The sequence below is a fragment of the Vicia villosa genome, unplaced genomic scaffold (genome assembly GCF_029867415.1).
Source record: "Vicia villosa cultivar HV-30 ecotype Madison, WI unplaced genomic scaffold, Vvil1.0 ctg.000428F_1_1, whole genome shotgun sequence".
In the NCBI taxonomy this organism is placed as follows: domain Eukaryota; kingdom Viridiplantae; phylum Streptophyta; class Magnoliopsida; order Fabales; family Fabaceae; genus Vicia; species Vicia villosa.
In genome coordinates, this window is record NW_026705204.1 from 512,151 (window position 1) to 532,299 (window position 20,149).

Sequence of the window (20,149 nt, forward strand, 5' to 3'; positions counted from 1 at the left end):
TATTTTCTTCATGTTATCATACTAAGATTCATATTCATTGTACTTAAACTTAGTGAAAAATCACAGTTGTGATAAAGCTTATTAGAAGCAATCTGAAACACTATTGTTAGAAGTTTTACTTGTAATTGTTCCTTCAGAGACCAGTTTGGTCAGATTTCTCAAGAGGGCTAGGACTAGTTAGTCTTAGAGGTGTTAGTCACTGGCAGTTAGCTTGTGCATTGTACTATTAGTCACACCAGTTGGTTGGGCAGTTATAATCAGTTTGATTATAGTGGATTAAGTCCTCGTTGAGAGAGGCGAAATCACCATGACGGGTGGATTGTAGTTTGAGTTCAAACGAACCAGGATAAAAATATCGTGTGAATTTTAATTTGTGAAAGAAAACCCCTTATTCAAACCCCCCCTTCTAAGTGTTTTCATACCCTTCAATAAGAAGTAAAGTTAATGGTTAATTGTTAATAGTTAGTTTTTGTAGATCAATGGTGAGTGAATGATGATCTTGGGTTTAAATTCAATGAAAGCTCATCAGAAGATTGATAGAATCAAAGCAACTACACGATAAGCTTTCAGAAGTCTTAAACCAACCGAATACAATCTCTTCCATTTTTTATCTTTTTTCAATTCGGGACAAGAAATGTAGCGCTATGTTAAGCAATCGCCAAGTAACTTATATAAAAGTCACCATACAACGAGGCCGCTCAATAACAATTTGTATGCTAATGCATGCAAGAGAAACGATATGTAGATCGTTTTCCGAAAGCGATGTTGCATGAAAAGAAAAGAGGTAGCGGTCTCATCTTCAACTAGAACTCAAAAGAATTCCAATGATATCGAAGATTTTCATCGACCAAAATAAAAGAGAAGAAAAAGATGGAATCACATTAAAGGTTCCTTCCATCTTCAAATTCAATCACTTAATATTGTGGATTAGGATTTTCGTCCCATCAACACCCTAAGTCCATTGAATTTGAAGAGAAATTAGACCTCTAGACTTGCAATTCAAAGTAAACATCAAAAGAAAGGAGTAGGAGAAGAGGAAGTACCAAAAACAAGTTAAAAAAGGAAATAAACAGGATTTTGTCAGCATTTCATCAGCTGCATTTTTCAAAAACTGTGCAAAACAACAGCTTGAAATTAATTTCATCCATAGGGAAGTCGATTTCATCAGTGCATTTTTCAGAAAAAAACAGCATCTAAAGGGAGAAAACTTATTTAAACATAAAACCAAACACCCTGTGATCTTGGATACAATAGTGCACGGAAATACCATCAAATCACCATCAAATAGCACCAAAGTAACACCATAGATATAACACACATAATCAACAAAGGATCACATCTTGAAGAATGGAAGTGGATCTAGAAATTACAAATTGAAATCAACTTCTTCAAGAACAAACACCAACAAGCCTTTATCTACCAATAATGGATGAAGAAAAAGTGATTGGATGAAGGTTTAGCTCAAAGATTAGTAAGATTTAATGTGAATCTCACTAACTTTTTGTGGAAGAAGAGCTTTGAGTGATTTGGGAAAGGTTGGGAAGAGAATTTGCAAGAGTGATTTTGGCTCTCAAAAGCTTGTGAAATGAAGGAGAGGAGGCCTCTATCTATATAATTGGGAGTGAGGGTAGTGGCAAATTGGTAATTGTCCCTTGGAGATTAATTTGAATTTAATTGGTAAGAAATGGGATTAAAATGGGGTTTATGAAGGAAATTAATTATGGTAATGATGTGGAATATTGGTAATAATAAAAAGTGATCCAAGAAATGATCAAGTGGTGCACATGTCATCAAATGAGGGTGTATGATAGGATTTAATCATGATGAGGCATGGAATTATGAGATCAAGAATATTCTCCCAAAAAAAACTGCCAAATATCACTAACTTTAGAATTGTTCAATTTTGGCCAAATTTGCTGCATGAAATTGATTTACCAAGGAGGGAAATCGATTTCTTCCATGGAAAAGTGAGAATCTGGTGCAAATTGTATTAGGGAAATCGATTTACCCAAGCGGGAAATTGATTTCATCTGTCAGAAATGATGAAAATGCCTTGTTTAATGGATGCCTTGGCTTGGTTCCTACAAAACACAAACATAAAAAAGGAACAAAGCAATATTTTTGGTATTTTGGTTGGTATAACATATACAAGCTAAACAAACATAGGTGCTTGATGGTTCCCCTCAGAGATGAAGTGAACACAACACCAAAAATAAAGCTTCAAGAGAAAATTCTTGATTAATGATTGAGATGCAGATGACGTATGATCTTAGGATAAAAAATTGTGGTATGACAAATTGCCTCTGATTATTGGCAAATATTAAGTTGTAGGCGCATGGCCAATGGCGATTTGTTGTTGTGTTGCTGCTAAATTATATTCGTTGTTATGTTGTTGTTTATAATCTTTGTTGTTATTATTATGTTGTGCAGTTGTTGGTGTAATGATGCTATGATGAAGATGAAAAAATTATGAAGATAAACTTGCGACGATGTGATGATGATGATTTGCCTCTATTTATTGGCAGTATATAAGTTGGAGGTTTTTCCTCGTTGATGTTTAAGTTGTTGTTGTTGAATTTGCATTTTGTGATGTCGCATTTCATCGAGTCACATACCTGCATTTTGCGATGTCCTGGATTGGCAAACTGCGATGAAGGCTTATTCCTTGTTTATGCCTCTCTTAATTGGCAATTATTAAGTTAGGAGTTTTGCTCCATTATTAAGTTGGGAGTTTTGCTCCAATTGTACCGCATGCATGTGCATAGTAACGAGTCGCATTGAGTTGCATCTTTTGAGTTGTTGTGATGACAAACAAGTGGTTATATCATGTTGATGTTTTTGTTGTGTTATTACGTGGATAATTTTGTTGTGATAAATGCTGATGATTTGGTTGTGATATTATGTTGATGACTTGTTGTGATAATTGTTGTCTGAAAGTTGTGAAGCGATGATTTTATATAATCTGATCTAATATATTGTTTATCATACACTCAATTATATGGTTCGATATCTCAACTCTTATGTTTGAATGTTACCCCCATGTTTGTAACGTGCAGTTAATCCAAGTGAAGGAGATTTACCTTCATTAGTTCGAGTCGGTGTAGTCGCTCTGATATGTAACACTCGGGGGGGATGAACGTGTGTTGTTTTATATGTTGATTTTATATTTAGTTGTTAGATTTTAAGTTGATTACATGGAATACTTGTTGTTTTGAATTTGAACAAAAGTTGTTATGCCAATTGAAGTTGATATTGAGATTCCGCTACTTAATTAAAAGTTGTTTATTTTTTTAAAAGAATAAAATATGTTGTTGTTGGTTCATCCGAAATTATGTGATATGTATATGATTTAAATGTGATTGATTGCCGTTATTTTAAGTTGAAGTGTAGCATCCCATGTTTTGTTGAAAATTTTATAACTCTGATTCTTATAATATTTGTCGGGTAGAAATGGGGTGTTACAAGGGACAAAGGAAGGACTAAGGAAAAGAAGGCGGCTAAAATTAGGTTACTATGAATCTCCTTTCTCATAACACCAGAGGAGGTGGCATCAATGCTAAAAGGAAGAGAATTAGTTATCTTATTCAGTCTGGAAACGTTAGTTTGTGTTTTATTTAGGAATCGAAACTTGTTTCTGTTGATGACTCTCTGGCTTGGTCTATTTGGGGAAATAAGGTGGTGGAGTGGATAACATCAAATTCAAGAGGATCTTCAGGAGATATGATTTTATCGTGGAAAAAGAATTTTCTTACTCTAAAGTTCAGTTTTATTGGCAATGGTTATGTTGGTATTAACGTTGAGTGGAAAGGAGGGACGTATAATTTTGTTAACATTTATGCTCCGTGTAATGCGGGTTTGAGAAGAATTTTATGGAGAAATTTGTTAAGTTGTAAACAAAACATCAATAATGGAGAATGGTGTCTAGAAGGTGATTTTAATGAGGTTTGTTTTAAGGAGGAAAGGTTGGGTGTAGGGTCTCAGCACAATTATAGGGACATGGATCGGTTTAAAAGTTTTATTGAAGATATGGATTTAGTGGATATTCTGTGCGTATGGGGGTTCACTTGGTATAAGGGGAATGGTTCAACCATGAGTAGGCTCGACATATTCTTACTGTCAAGTCAACTTATCTCTGAGTGGAAAGTTATTGACCAAAGGGTGGGAAATAGAGACATTTTTTACCATTGTCCAATATGGCTTAAATCAGGAAAGATGGGGCTGAAGCCGTTTAGACTCAATAACGCTTGGTTCAAACACGAAGATTTCAAGCCTTTTATCGAAGAAGAGTGGTCGAAGATCAACGTTGTTGGTAGAGGAGATTTCTTATTGTTTGAGAAGTTGAAATGTTTGAAAAATAGAATTAGAGAGTGGAATCATCAAACTTTTGGCTGGATCGACTGAAAGGTAACACAGCAGGTAAAATTATTGATTGATTTGGATAGCATGTTGGTGGATAATCATGGTGGTGATATCAAAGAGATTGTGAATAACAAAAGTAGCATGATGGGCAATATTTGGGATTCTCTAAACTTAAAGGAGACTATGTTACAATTAAAGTCGAGAGAACTTTGGTTGGCCGATGGTGATAAAAATACATGTTTTTTTCACCATGCTATGAAGGAGAGAAATAGGAGGAACGTTATATCCACGGTCGAAGGGGAAAACGGAATAGTTGAAGGGGTGGAAGAGGTAAAGGAAGTTGTGATGAATCATTTCATGGGTTTCTTCAAGGAACCCAAGTTGCATAGACCGGTTCCTGAAGGGCTAGTGTTTAAAAGGTTAAGTGATAAAAATAGGTGATGGATCTAGAGACCTTTCTTAGAAGAGGAAGTGAAGGAGGCTATTTGTTCGTGTGACGGTAATAAAAGTAGTGGTCCTGATGGCTATTCTATTGATTTCTTCAAACAAAATTGGGATATCCTAAAGGTTGACATTTTGAGATTTGTGATGGATTTCTATTCGAAGGCCAAATTATCCAAATGTTGTACTTCTTTTTTTCTAATCGTTATTCCTAAGATCCTCAACCCTCAACACCTATCGGAGTGTATGCCTATTTGTTTAGTGGGAAGCTTGTACAAGGTATTATCCAAGATTTTGGAAGCTAGGCTTAGAAAGGTGATATGAAGTTTAATTTTGGGCAATCAATCGGCTTTCATTTCGGGAAGAAATATTACGGATAGAATCCTATTAGTTAACGAAGTTATGGATTTGGTAAAAAGAGTAAAGAAGAGTTGCATGTTGTTGAATGTAGATTTCGAGAAAGCTTATGATTGAGTGAGTTGGAATTTTCTAAGATTCTTGTTTTCAAAGATGGGGTTCAGAGGTAGGTGTATTAAATGGATGGATGGATGGATGTGCGTTCACTAGCTCGATGTCTGTGATTGTTAATGGTAGTACAACTAGGAATTTTAAGGTGGAAAGGAGTTTGCGTTAGCGTGATCCCCTTTCACCTTTCCTTTTTGTGATGGTAATGGAGGTACTTTCAGGGCTTATGAACAAAGCAGTAAGCAGTGGACTTAGGGGATTTAGTTTCAATGAAGTAATTGCAATTAACATATTGCAATTTACAGACGACACAATATTGATAGTGTGGATGGTAGTTGCGAGAATCTATAGAGTTTGAAAGCCATTTTAAGGGGATTTGAATTAATGTCGGGCTTGAGAGTGAACTTCCATAAAAGCAAGCCGTATGGGATTCATGTAAGGGATTGGCTTATGGAAGCGGCATCTACTTTCCTATCGTGTAATGTTGGTAAACTTTCGTTCAAGTTCCTTGGGGATAAAGTTGGGGATAGTCCAAGGAGAATATCAATGTGGAGTGATTTGATAAAGTATATGAAGAGCAAGCTGGTTGTTTGGAAAGGAAAGAATCTTTCTATTGCGGGTCGGGTTATCTTAATAAATTCGGTTTTAAATGCCATTCCCATTTATTCTCTATCTTTTTACAAGGCTCCCTCAAAAGTATTGCTAGAGTTTCGTCGTATCCAAAGTAATTATTTGTGGCGAGGTTGCGAAAATAAGAGAACGATACATTGGGTGAAATGGTTAGATGTGTGTAAGCCTCTCAATCAAGGTAGTCTTGGCATAAAAGACGTAGAAGTGTTAGAACATTGCTCTTCTTAATAAGTGGAAATGGAGATTATTAAGGGATCAAGATGCGATGTGGAATAAAATTCTAAGGAGTATATACAGGAATTTTGAGGTTAAAGTGATGATTGGAGACAATAGCATTCTTAATAGTCGAGATTCCATTTGGTGGCGCGATATAGTTACAGCTGATAGTTTTGTAGCTTCTGGACATAATTTCACTTCTATTGTCCGGTGCAACACTAATAATGGCGAAGGAACGGCATTTTGGCATTCCATGTAGATGATTAAGCAGTCTTTGAAGGAGGCTTTCCCAGAAGTTTACGAGCTAACAATTTGCAAAGATTGTAGTGTCGCTGATGCTGGCCATTGGCACGAAGATAACTGGTCGTTGAACTTTTTGGAGCTGGTGAATTATGCAGAAAATGGCGACAGTGAAGTTTGTGTTGAGTTTGTTAATTTATTGGAGGATTGAAGTTTGACTCGTTTTGACTAGGTAAAATCGAAACGTAAAATCGTTGAGTTTACCTATTTGCTACAATACATTTGAAATTTGAAATAAAACCTTGCTATTAACTTATTTTCTAAACCCAACATCAGAAACTGAAATAAGTCTGTCTATGTTTATGCACGAAATAAGGTTATTTGAAGAGAATAAACTTTAATATTTCTTTTGGTTCTACAATACATTTGAAATTTTAAATAAAACTTTGCTATTAACCTATTTGCTAAACCCAATATCAGAAACTGAAATAAGTCTGTCTATGTTCATGCATAAAATAAGGTTATTTAAAGTGAATAAAATATTAAAGTGGGAGAAATTTTATTGGGCTGGGATTTTTAAAATTTCAAGAAAAAAAGAGAGGTAAAATCAAGTTAAAGAGTAAAATCCAACGATTTTACACGAGTTTACAGATTTTAGAGCGATTTAAATCGTGTAAAATCGTTACAGTATACGATTTTACTTAAAAACGATTTTACCTGCGATTTAACATCAAATGCCGACCTAGAAACGTAAAATCTAGGAGTTTAGGTTTTAAATCGAGATTTTAACAACCTTGGGTTGGACAATATGAATAAAGATGAGTATTTGTGGCTGAAAGAGGAAGATGGTAGATTTTCTATCAAATCTTGCACCAACATGCTACTTGAAACTTCGGCCCAGACTCGGTCAGTAGAGGTTCAGAAGGTGTTAAACAACCTTTGGGCTATAAAATCTCCTTCAAAAGTTTCAATTTTTGCATGGAGGCTTATTCTCAATCAGATTCCCACCAAGGACCAGCTTTTGAAACACGAAATTTCAGCGGTAAGTAGCTATTTATCTTGTGTTTTCTGTCGTAATTTGGATGAATCAATCGAATACCTGTTTGGTAATTGCACGATAGCGGATAGTATTTGGAACAAGGTTGTGAACTGGCTAGGCATTCATTTGTTGATGACTAAAGAAGAATTTGTGGAGTTCTTCACTTACTTTAGTAAGGTGGAAAGCAAGTCTAAGAAGACAATTGTAGCCATTGCATGGTTAGTGATGATATGGAGCATTTGGCTTATGCGTAATGCTATCATTTTTAAAGGAGGAAGCTTTAATTTTGATGATTGTATGTCGACAATTATCTATAGATCGTGGTGTTGGTTGGGTCTAATATGTAAAATCCCCGATGGTTGTAATTTCTTGACTTAGAATACTCTACCACTCCTTTATTTTAGAGAGTAGAGGTTTTTCATTTGTAATTTTCGAACAGAGTATCCCTTATACTCCTATTAATCGATAACATTGCCTATTAAAAAAAATGAACATGAGAGAAATGGTGGAAGAAAATCCAAATTTAAGTGAATGACATTTCTTAATTTTATTCGGAACATATATCAATTTTAAACATGGCAATTGGCAAGAGACAAGAGTGACTAAAGAAACCAAAAACGACCGACATATACACAATTTTAGACAATAATTGTTTTGTTTTTGACAATATACTTATATATTTATAATACTAAGTTAATGATTAATTGTATCACATATTGATTCTTGGGCGGTTTTAAGGCCCGGCTACCCTGGCAACTGCCTAGGCTCTGGCCCAATTATCTTTTGAAATCAGAAGTAAAACAAAAATAAAATGGGCAAATTATATGTTAAAAAAGGGCAAATTATACGTAAAAGAAGAGGATTTGGAACATGATATTGGAACATGAAGCTCTATTCTTGCTGATATGATGTACTTGAAAATATCTATCTTTTATTTGTTTATTTGATTTGATGTGTGTTGTTGATTCATTATGCTGAGAAATTAACCTTGTACCGCAAGTATCTACAAGAAAGGATAACGTACGTGTTGCATTTAGGTGATAGAGGTGACGCTATTCTTTTGATCAGACCCATATAATACCACATCTTTAACTTCAAAAGGATTAGCATGTTTAGGAATGAATAATACGCTCGATTCTACAAGAAGAATAATATAAAAGAGTGGAAGAGCCCCCTTTAAATCGGTGTATCGGCATATTTCTCCAAGAAAGGGAGAAGAACGAAGTGAACAGATACAAGATACAACACCGTCGAGACTTCAGAACAAGACAACACCAACACCGTCGACACTTCGGAACGCGACAACGCCGATGCCGCCGAGAATTGCTCCGCAGCATCACCATAGACTCGCCGTCGAAACTCCCTCTCTTTCGGCCACAGCTCCGCTCCGTCATCGATGATTGAGGCCCGCTCTTCCTATCTCTTTCGGGTTTTTACGTTTAGTTTTCCTCTGTTTGAACAAGAAATTATGCCTATCATGTTTGTTCTGCTTATTTTTCTGTGAAATTTGGTTATAATGGTATGCACACAAAGTGTTTGATCAATTGACTGTATATTATACTACTCATAATATTGTTAAATTTCAAATCATTACTCATTGATTTGATTATCGTGCACAAGACTAATTTCTCTACCACCATTTTCATGACTGAGACTTTTATATAATCTACACCATAAGAAAGCATCAATGAAAAATTACATGTTTCTAGATGTTGTCAACATGTTTTTAGATGTTGTTGGATTTTTTAAGTCTATATTTCTATAACGACCATGAAAAGTCACAATTTCTAATATCATATTTTCAATAATACACTTTGGTGTTGCTTCTGTCATATGAATAATTCAAGTTTAAGAATGATAACAAAATATTACTATAATGTATATGTGGTATAAAAATTAATTTATAATGTCTTTTTTGTTGGCACAACATTAATTCTTTAGAAATTAATTCAGTTAATCTTTTTGATACATAAATCAATCATTGGTTTGAAAGGATGTTTTTATTATATGGATAGTTTTTTACAATAGGTTTTACTCTAAATGTATAAATTATGTAATTTTTTATATATAAATCAATCGTTGGTTGATTTGCGGTTTCTATAATTTTGCCCAGACTTTATAATTTTTCTGGCTCCGTCACTGTGTTGATTGCACTAATATAAACGCTTTAATATTTGTACCCAAAGAATCAAGAAAACGCGTTCTTTGATCATAAAATATCGGTCAATATTTTTTAATGGTATTTATTTAAAATATATCATCAGTTTTAATTTTTATATAACAGGATATAAAATAGTACACACAAGAGTATCACAACATGTTTAAGTGAGTCTTATACGTATCAGTAATTTATTTTATATTTTTTCAACATTATTTTTCAAAAATACACAATCCCTATCATAGTTCCTTAACATATTTTTTTAAATGAATCTCATCAAAAATTATATCTTATTATCACGAAATTTATTTCTACAAATATTTTACTAATTCCAAATATAATTAAAATTTTTAAAATCTTAAAAATTTATAAAAACATGATAATTTAAAGCTTAAAATATCCCTCGTATTAAAGACACCTATTGTTTTTGTTAACATTCAATATATAAAAAATCTTGTTAGGGTACAAGTTAAGTAATATAAAAAAGAAAATTTATTATTGAATAATATAATATTTTGAATTTTAAAATAATTTTTTTTACAATTAGTTCTTAACTTATGCCATAAGTTATAAGTTAGCATTAATCATAAATTAATGATACCAATTGTGGATTTCCAAGTCTATAAATAAATAATGCCACCCTCAGAATTTTTTTTTTTGAATATCCAGATTTTTAAAAAAAATTTCAAAAATAACAAGTTTTTTAAAAAAATTCCCAAAATGTCATTTTTTAAAAAAAATACCACGTTGTCGCCAGGGGGTGGCGACAACACTCCTTTTACAAAGAAATCGCCATTGGGCCTGGCGACTATGTGCAAGTGCTTGGTGTTGTCGCCACCCCCCGGCGACAACACCCCCCCTTATTTTTTTTTTCAATTTTTTTTATATTATTTTTTTAGCTTTTTTTTTAGTTTGGAAAAATAATATCAATAAATTAAAAATTACCAAATACATTAGCCATTAATCATAATTAAAAAAGTACATTAAAATTAAAAACAACACAAAATACATTAACGATAATAATAAAATTCCTATTGAGCGCCACGTGGACCATGGTACGATCCGCAATCAGGTTGTCTAGTAAGTCGTGTAGAAGGGTCACGAGTTGGTAGTACTCCCCTATTCCTGCAACGCCCCCCTCTATTTGGTTCATCTTGTGTTTGAGTCGACGGCCCCTCAATGCATTCCGGGTCTACAAAATCTGTGAGCCTTCCTTGACCTCTAGAATTCCCGCTATAGGAAAGGCGGGTGCCCGCGGCGCCGTCAAAGCTTTGTCTAGGTGGGTTGAAATTTCTCCTAGTGGGTGCGGCCTCGAAGTTTAGTCTTTGGAAGTTGGTGGTGGATTCGGTTTGGTTAAAATAGATTGGTTGTGGTGGTGTATTGAAGTTCAATGGTTGGTTGGGGTATTGTGATGTTGGTTGGTCGAATGTGTTGTATGGCGGGTATTCTTCTTGTATGCCTATGTCGGGGGTAAGTGGTGGTGATCTGGAAGAGCTCCCCACATGGAGTTCTTGGAAGTGTGATCTGTAAGAGCTCCCCACATGGAGTTCTTGGAAGTGTAGGTGGTGGGGTTGAGTTTGTGGTTGAGTTTGGAATGGTTGTTGGTGGTGGTATTGTTGGGATTGTTGTTGTTGTTGTTGGTAAATAGGTGTTTGTTGGTTTATTGGTTGTTGGTGGTAATTTTGTTGTTGTTGTTGTTGTGGTGGGTAATTTTGTTGTTGGAAATTTGGTGGTGGTTGATGATGTTGGAAATATGGTGGTGGTTGTTCTTGCTGAAAATTTTGTTGTTGTTGTTGTTATTGTTGTTGGAAAATATGTGGTTGTTGTTGTTGTCCTCCAAAATATGGTTGTTATGCTCGCGGGTCTGCCAAATAGAAAGGGGCAGACACAATCATTTCGGGATTTGTGATAGATCTGTACCAGTTGACATATTCAGCCGTTGGTTTCATTTCTTCCGGCGCCACAGGAAATTGTAGAACAGTGGTGGAACGACGAGCCCATATTGTACGCTGCTCTTTAGCAAACGTCTTCCAATTTTCTACGTACCACTGTTCGCTAACCTTCGCCAGATGCCAACGTCCCAAAGAGTCAGGCTCAGGGGGGTCAGGGATACCTTGATGCATGCCGAATTGGAGCTTCACACGGTCACTTTGGTGCATCTCCACAGTGGTGAACTGTATGATGGGTGGTTTTGCCGTCCAAACAGCCGCCTCTTTAGGGTCGGGTACGTGGTCCAGTCCCAAGTACGGTCTCCAAATAAACTGCAACGAAAAAAAATATTAATTTCAAATTATAAAGATAGTTTATTTTACAAATATATTTAGAAGATGGAAATTTTTAGTGGTATTACATCTTGGGGTCGAAGTCGATCCAATAGTTGGCGGTAAAAAATGATTTTGTTTACAGGCGTATTGGTGTAATCCAACCCGGTTGCATTAAACCTAAACACATTCAAAAATAAAAATCAATATAGTTACAATTAATAATAGAAAAAAATGCACTAATTAAAATAAGATCATTAAGTTACCTTGACGCGTAAGGGAAGACGTAAATGTGCGGATTTTCAGGGGCTAATACCGGCATTCTCCACCATCCCCATGTTTGTAGCAAGAATGCACATCCATTAAATGTACAACTATCCCTTTTTGCACATTTGCACAAGGAGCTATAGAGGTATCCCAACACCGCCGAACCCCAATTATACGTCTTAATGGCATCAATGTCCTCAAGTAGACACAAGTACATAAAATTAACACTATTCCCCGTGCCTTCGGGAAATAGAAACCTACCAAATAACAACATAATATACATTCTAGTTTTTTGTAGTTTACTTTCTTCACTAGAAAATTGATTCAACTGAAGGCCTTCATAAGCTTGTTGAAGGCCAGCAAGCTTTATACCTTGGCCCCTACCTCTTTGTCGCCCCTCACCCTCTATTAAATCTACACCCAACAATTCGAGGCATAGAGTGTTTGGTTGTTGGACATTTCCAAACACAGCTTTTCCATTTGCGTTGAGACCCAATAACATGTACACGTCCTCTAGAGTGACGGTACATTCACCCATTGGAAGGTGAAAAGTATGAGTCTCAGGCCTCCAGCGCTCACACAATGCTAATATAAACTTAGTATCGATTGAGGTACGTATTAAGTTCATTACCTTCCCAAACCCCGCACGGTCAACATAAGGCACAATTCAAGGGTCGGGAGCATTCATCGGTCCCGCACGGGTCCTAAATCTCGTGAAATCCTATAAAAAACGATGAACCATAAGTATTTGAATGTTTGAAATTAGTAAATTTAATTTAAAAAATTAAGTGTTTAGACCATAAATAAATTGAATTTACTCAAACTTACATAATCGGTGATGTTTGCAATGGCTCCTCGATGCTCTTGACCCATTGTTAGGAGAGACATGTTTGTTGATGATGAAAACTAGTTGTTCTGATGAAAGTTGCTCTGATGAAAGTTGTTTGGTGATGAAGAAAATGAACAAGTTTGGGAACCTATTTATAGCCAAACGAAACACAATTAAACCACATAAATAAATGTGACAAGACAAGTGCATGCAACGGTTGAACACTTAACTCGAAGCAAGTCGCCACCCCCCATTGGCGACAACTCTTAAAAATCAATGTTGTCGCCACTCCCACTGGCGACAACTCTTAAAAATCTATGTTGTCGCCACCCCCCATTGGCGACAACTCTTAAAAATCAATGTTGTCGCCACCCCCCATTGGCGACCGCCATAAATGCATAGGTGTGTAAGAGATTCCCTAGCCTGCATGCATGCTTGTGTAAGAGGTGGGGACGAGATTCCATTGTGGCATGCATTAGTCTTGTCATGTTTGATTCTTGCATGTATTATTGCATGTATTCTTGCATGCATCCTTGTGTAAGAGGTGGGCAAGAGATTCTATTGTGGCATGCATTAGTCTTGTCATGTTTGATTCTGTCATGTATTATTGCATGTATTCTTGCATGCATCCTTTTGTAAGAGGTGGGCACGAGATTCTATTGTGGCATGCATTAGTCTTGTCATGTTTGATTCTTGCATGTATTATTGCATGTATTCTTGCATGCATGCTTGTGTAAGAGGTGGGGACGAGATTCCATTGTGGCATGCATTAGTCTTGTCATGTTTGATTCTTGCATGTATTATTGCATGTATTCTTGCATGCATCCTTGTGTAAGAGGTGGGTACGAGATTCTATTGAGGCATGCATTAGTCTTATCATGTTTGATTCTTGCATTATTGCATGTATTCTTGCATGTATTATATGAACCACTTCACAAATTTTTTACAACACATTTCTCCCAAACATTTTTTCGTTCACATATAAACTTCACAAACATTTCTCCCAGATATTTCTCACAAATACCTATTAAAGTTATGGCATCCACCTCACAATACAAAGTTCGTGTTCATATGAACGGTGAGACTTACCACTGCGACACAAACGGTTTTCTATTTAGAAACACTAACTCAACACGTTTTGCTCTAAATAGAAAAGCGGATTTCTCTTATCTAAAAAGGAAAATCGAATCCAAAATTAGAGAACCAGTCTCTCAAATATTTTACCAACAACCCTTAGTTGAACCTAACAACTCGGTCAAGTTTTATCAATCACAGATCACAACTGACATAGAGGTTCAAAACATGTTCCTTACCCATGAGTATTTTGGTTATGATTATCTGGAACTGTACATAGTGGTTGAACAAATTGTTCCTTCGCAAAATATCCAGTCACAGGTTATTGATCATGTTGTTGATGACGAACAACAGCCCGAAGATGTCATTGATGAAGAAACTGAAATAAAAGATGTCGTTGATGAGTTGGTGAACCGTGATTCCGAAGATGACGAACAAGTTCCAGTACCGGATACACATGCATATTCACCTCCAGCACATTTCACAACACTTAATTTGGGAGAGGATGAGCCATCGTCTGATATGTTCTACAATTCATATATGAGGTCAGACGAGGAGTTAAAAGAGGGTGACACGTTTCGTTCGAAGGATGATTGTATGTTAGCTATAAAAAACTGACACTTAGCAAATTGTGTTGATTTTAAAGCTGAATGCTCAAATCCAGAGAGAGTCACTATTTTGTGCAGAAACCCGGAGTGTGGATACATGTTGAAGGCATCATTCAGAAAGAAATTTAATGCGTGGGTGATACGTTTGATTTCTCAAGGCCACACTTGCGTCAACACAAATATGGCGCAAGATCATCGGAAACTCAGTCATGACATGATATGTCATACCATCATTCCTCTCGTCGAAACTGACCCATCACTGAAGGTGAAGACGATTATTTCCCATTGCGTTTCTGTGTTCAAGTACAGACCTTCGTACAGAAAGGCTTGGTTAGCGAAGCATAAAGTAATTGAAAAAGTCTACGGCAACTGGGAGGAATCATACCAACAACTTCCTCGCTACCTGGCTGCACTGCAATTGTATTCACCTGGGACTGTTACTATATTGGAGACACTGCCGGCACAATCCCAAGACGGAACCCCTCTCGAAGGTAATGGAATCTTCCATAGACTGTTCTGGGCGTTTTGACCATGCATCATCGGTTATGGTTTTTGCAAGCCGATTATTCAAATTGATGGAACCTGGTTGTATGGGAAATACAAGGGAACATTGCTGATGGCGGTCGCACAGGATGGAAACAGCAACATTTTTCCAATAGCCTTTGCTCTAGTAGAAGGAGAAACAGCTGTTGCTTGGAGTTTCTTTCTGAAGAATCTCCGAGCTAGAGTTGCTCCACAATCTAATCTTTGTTTGATTTCGGACAGGCATGCTTCTATTGACAGCGCATACAACAATCCGGCAAATGGTTGGCACAACCCCCCGTCTAAGCATGTCTACTGTATTAGGCATATAGCACAAAATTTTATAAGAGAGATCAAAGATAAATTTTTGAAGAACCACTTGGTGAACGCGGGGTATGCCTTAAACCAACCTGGATTTCAATACTACCGCCGAGAAATAGCGTTGACAAATCCAGATGCAGGGAGGTGGATTGACAGCATTGACAGAGCGAGATGGACTAGGTCATACGACGATGGGGCTAGGTGGGGCCACATGACTACAAATCTTGTGGAATCAATGAACGGGGTTTTCAAAGGCATACGAAACCTACCTGTAACTGCTTTGGTCAGTGCTACGTATTTTCGGATGACAACTTTGTTCGCCACAAGAGGTAAGCGGTGGAATTTAGTATTACAAACACAACAGGTATACAGCGATGTCTGCATGAAATATATACAACAAGAATCTGCCAAGGGTAACACTCATCGAGTGACCGAGTTCGACCGTCATGGCCACACCTTCAGTGTAATAGAAACAATTGACCACAACCAGGGGCTTCCACGACAAGAGTATCGCGTCTCGATCCCAGATCGTTGGTGCGACTGTGGCCAATTTCAAGCATATCGCATGCCTTGCTCCCATGTCATTGCAGCATGTTCACATACTCACTTTGATGCATTATCTTTGGTATCAGAAATTTACAAGGTATCAACGTTGCTCAACGTATACGACAATTACTTTCCGGTGATAGCAATGGAGGCATATTGGCCTGTGTACGAGGGGGAAACAGTTTGGCATAACGATTTAATGTGTCGTAATAAAAGCGGTCGACCAAACAGCAGGCGTATTATAACCGAGATGGACTCCACTAAAAAAATGCATAGGAAGTGTAGTATATGTCGTGAGGTAGGACATAATAGGAACAAATGTCCTAATCGTGGATCTAGCTCCACAACATAGTTTTTAGTTGCAATGATATTTGTGATTTACTTTTTCAATGAAATGGACTTTTTTTCATTAATTAGATGGATTACAACAACACAACAAACAACACAACAAACAACAAACATTAGGCCTAGAAATAAATTTTTACCTAATAACACAACAACACAACAAACAATTAAAATCTATGAAATTATAGCGGTTAAAACAATGTCGTCTGTTCCGTCCATTATTTGTTCAGTATCATGGTCGGTTTTCACATCAACCCACCAACGGATCGTCTCTCCGGTCCTAAGCGACACCCTTGTTCTAAGCCTCTGAATCCTTTTTATTTCTTCTCCGGGACTGTACTCCCCTTCTAACTGTGCCATCAGAGTCCGCTTTAGGTTGTTGAAGTCGCGGATGTTTCAAAACGTCACCGCCATAGGAGGTTTGACTGGGGAAAAAATTACATGACCATAACATCTCTTGTATTCCGGCGCCGGCACAGGACGGCTGGATGATGTTCGTTCCCATGACTGCGGCCTTATGCGAGACATGATCAATAATGTGAAGTGAATATGGAAAAATTGAAGGAGAAAATAATGAAGATTGATTTCATGATGAGCTGCTATATATAGGCCAAAATATTAAGTGTTGTCGCCACCCAAGGAGGCGACCGGGACAGCTGGATGCAACTAAAAAAATAATATAAAAAATAATTAAAAAATAGTTAAACAAAATAATATAAAAAAATAATGAAAAATAAATAGTAAATAAAAAAATAATGGAAAATAATAATGGAAAAAAATAATGAAAAAAAAATAGTAAGTAAAAAAATAATATAAAAAAAATTGAAAAAAAAATAAGGGGGGGTGTTGTCGCCAGGGGGGGTGGCGACTATAGCTGTCCAAACGGGCTACCCGGCCCTAAACGGGCCGGCCCTAGTGGGCCTCGGGCTTTTTCGGGCCGGGCCTAAAAAGCCCATTTTTATATGGGCTCTATTTTTACTACCCAGGCCCAGCCCTGTTCGGGCCTCGGGCTTTTTCGGGCCGCACCCAAAAAGCCCATTTCCAAAAAATATATTAAATATTCTCTTTAATTTAAAAAAATAAATTATATTAAGCTTAATTTTTAAAAAAATATTAAAATTTGTTTTTATATTTCACTATTATAAAATATATTTTAAAGAAATAAAAAAATTTGAATTTTTTAATTAGTATTAAATATTAAATTTTATTAATTAAATATTAAATTTTACTATTTATCGGGCCCATGGGCTACCCGGAGCCCATACGGGCTGGCCCATTTAAGGCCGGGCTTTTTCGGGCCGGGCTCAAAAAGGCCCGAAACAAAATGGGCTCAAAAAATTAGGCCCAAGCCCTAACATTTTTCGGGCCCCGCGGGCCGGCCCATGGGCTTCGGCCCATTTTGACGGCTCTAGTGGCGACAACACCTGTTTTTTGAACGCATGCGCCAGGCCCATTGGCGACAACGTGTTGGGCTTAGTGTTGTCGCCACCCCCCGGCGACAACGTGTTATTTTTTTAAAAAAAAAGACATTTTGGTAATTTTTTTGAAAAACTTGTTATTTTTGAAATTTTTTTTAAAAATCTGGATATTCAAAAAAAATTCCCACCCTCAAGTCATTTGCATCATCCATCATAAATCAAAGAATGGAACATTCACCACTTTTCTTCTTGTTACTCACCATTGCATTGATTTTTACTTCTCATGCTATGTCACCAACAAATGAGGCTCAACAACATTGCTTGAAACTTCTCAAAGGTGATTATCAAACATCAGCCAAAAACTATCTTACATTTTGCAACTTATATTTAGGGTTTGCAAAAGAAAAAGCCATCATAGGTATACATTACTCCAAGAGTTTGGTGAAAGAATACTTATCTTCTTCTGAAGCCATCAAATATTATGAAGTTTTGATTCTAGGGTTTATAGGCGTGACATCTCAGTTGAGTATGGAACCAAATGACGTATTTTGGGATGCCATATCCGGTGAATGGGGACTCTTGAAAAAAATGTTAATTGTTTTATTTCCTATATTACATGGTGTAGTGATAAACAATCCTCTATAATTTGTACTTTATTAGAAAAAAAACACAATGAGATATGTGATTTTTTTTGCTATGTTAGGTTATTATTGGGTTTTATCTTTAAACAATTAACATAATATATAAATATATATAAATATGTAAATCTTTTTACTATATAGAGATGTCAAAATGGACGAATCCATATGGGCTGGTCCGTCAGGCACGAAAATTATAAGGTTTGGGTCTTAAAATTAGATGTCATATTTTGTAGGTTTTTTAGCCCAGCTATAAAAAGCTTGTTACCCGTCACAGCCATGGACGGACCTAGGTTGAAGGAAGTGTGGGCTGGTGACCCCACTAAATTTTGAGTAATTATTCAAGTATGTTATTACACACTATTATCCACTGAAATACAAGTTTTGTTAAGGTATTATGTGACCCACCTTGAAAACATGTTTCATATTGTGCATTGCATTTGATTGAGTTACTGTAATATAATCATAAAACGATTATATTATATAGTAAAATTTTAAAACTTAGAATTATAAGGGATATACAATCTTTCAATAAAGTTAAGACAATAAAAGAATATGTTATATATTTAATAGTAAATTATAAATAGTAATTTTGATAAATCTAAATATTATTAGAATAGTAAATTATATATTTTAAATATTAATATAATTATTATTTTTTAATTTTCATATTATACATTTGAAAACCACTGAAAGAAATATATAATGCCCCCACTATTTAAAATTTCTGGGTCCGTTCACAGCTAGCTCATATGGGTCGTAGGTAGCCCATTAGGTCCCATAATTTTAAATTTTAAAAAATATTTATTAATATTTCTATTTTCTTACTCCAAAATAGTATATTGATTTTTCTCACCTCACTGTATTTTATCTCTATTATATTCAATCTTTCTCTTTTAAATTATGCATTAGTATAATCAATATTTTTTCATCGTATATATTAGTTTTTCTCTTATGTTAAATATTCAAGTATTATTTTATATAATTTAGACATATATTGTATTTAAAAACACATTATGAAGTTGTATGTTGGTTAAGATGGGGTTTGGAGATAAATGGAGAAAATGGATGGAATTATTGGTCTTTAAAAGTGACATGTCGGTTGTGGTTAATGGGAGTCCCACCAAAGAGTTTGTTGTTAAGAGAGGTTTAAGACAAGGAGATCCATTATCGCCCTTTCTTTCTGTTATAGTGGCAGAGGCTCTTTCTAGGTTGGTAAGGAAATCAATTGAAATTGGAGAATATGAGAATTTAGTGATAAAGCGGAGTTGTAGTGTTAATATTCTCCAATTTGCATATGATACTTTAATGGTAGGCCAAGGGTCTTGGAAGCATATAAAGGCTTTAAAAATTGTGTTGAGAGCTTTTGAGATAGTCTTGGATCTTGGCATCAATTTTCACAAAAGCAAGTTGATAGGGATTAATATTTCGCCTCAATTCTTGGAGGCTGCCTCGTTGTACCTCTCTTGCAAGATTTGTGAAAATTGTCATTATTGATACCCATTATGGATTTTCATAAATTAATGATACCCATTGTGGATTTTCCAAGTCTATAAATAAATAATGCCACCCTTAAGTAATTTGCATCATCCATCATAAACCAAAGAATGGAACATTCACCACTTCTCTTCTTGTTACTCACCATTTCATTGATTTTTACTTCTCATGCTATGTCACCAACAAAGGAGGCTCAACAACATTGCTTGAAACTTCTCAAAGGTGATTATCAAACAACATCTGCCAAAAACTATCTTACATTTTGCAACTTATAC

At 35.9% G+C, this 20,149-nt stretch overlaps 1 protein-coding gene across 1 annotated transcript; it reads left to right on the top strand.

Annotated features, from left to right (window-relative positions):
• The first annotated feature begins 19,415 nt into the window (after positions 1–19,415).
• Positions 19,416–19,874, top strand: LOC131628180 (uncharacterized). Its single transcript, XM_058899049.1, has one exon. The coding sequence runs from the start codon at positions 19,416–19,418 to the stop codon at positions 19,872–19,874; it is 459 nt and encodes a 152-aa protein (XP_058755032.1).
• Positions 19,875–20,149: the final 275 nt, after the last annotated feature.

What these genes read in the sequence shown, in the direction of transcription:
- LOC131628180 (XM_058899049.1), top strand. Translation starts at nt 19,416, where the DNA reads ATGGGGTTTGGAGATAAATGGAGAAAATGGATGGAATTATTGGTCTTT.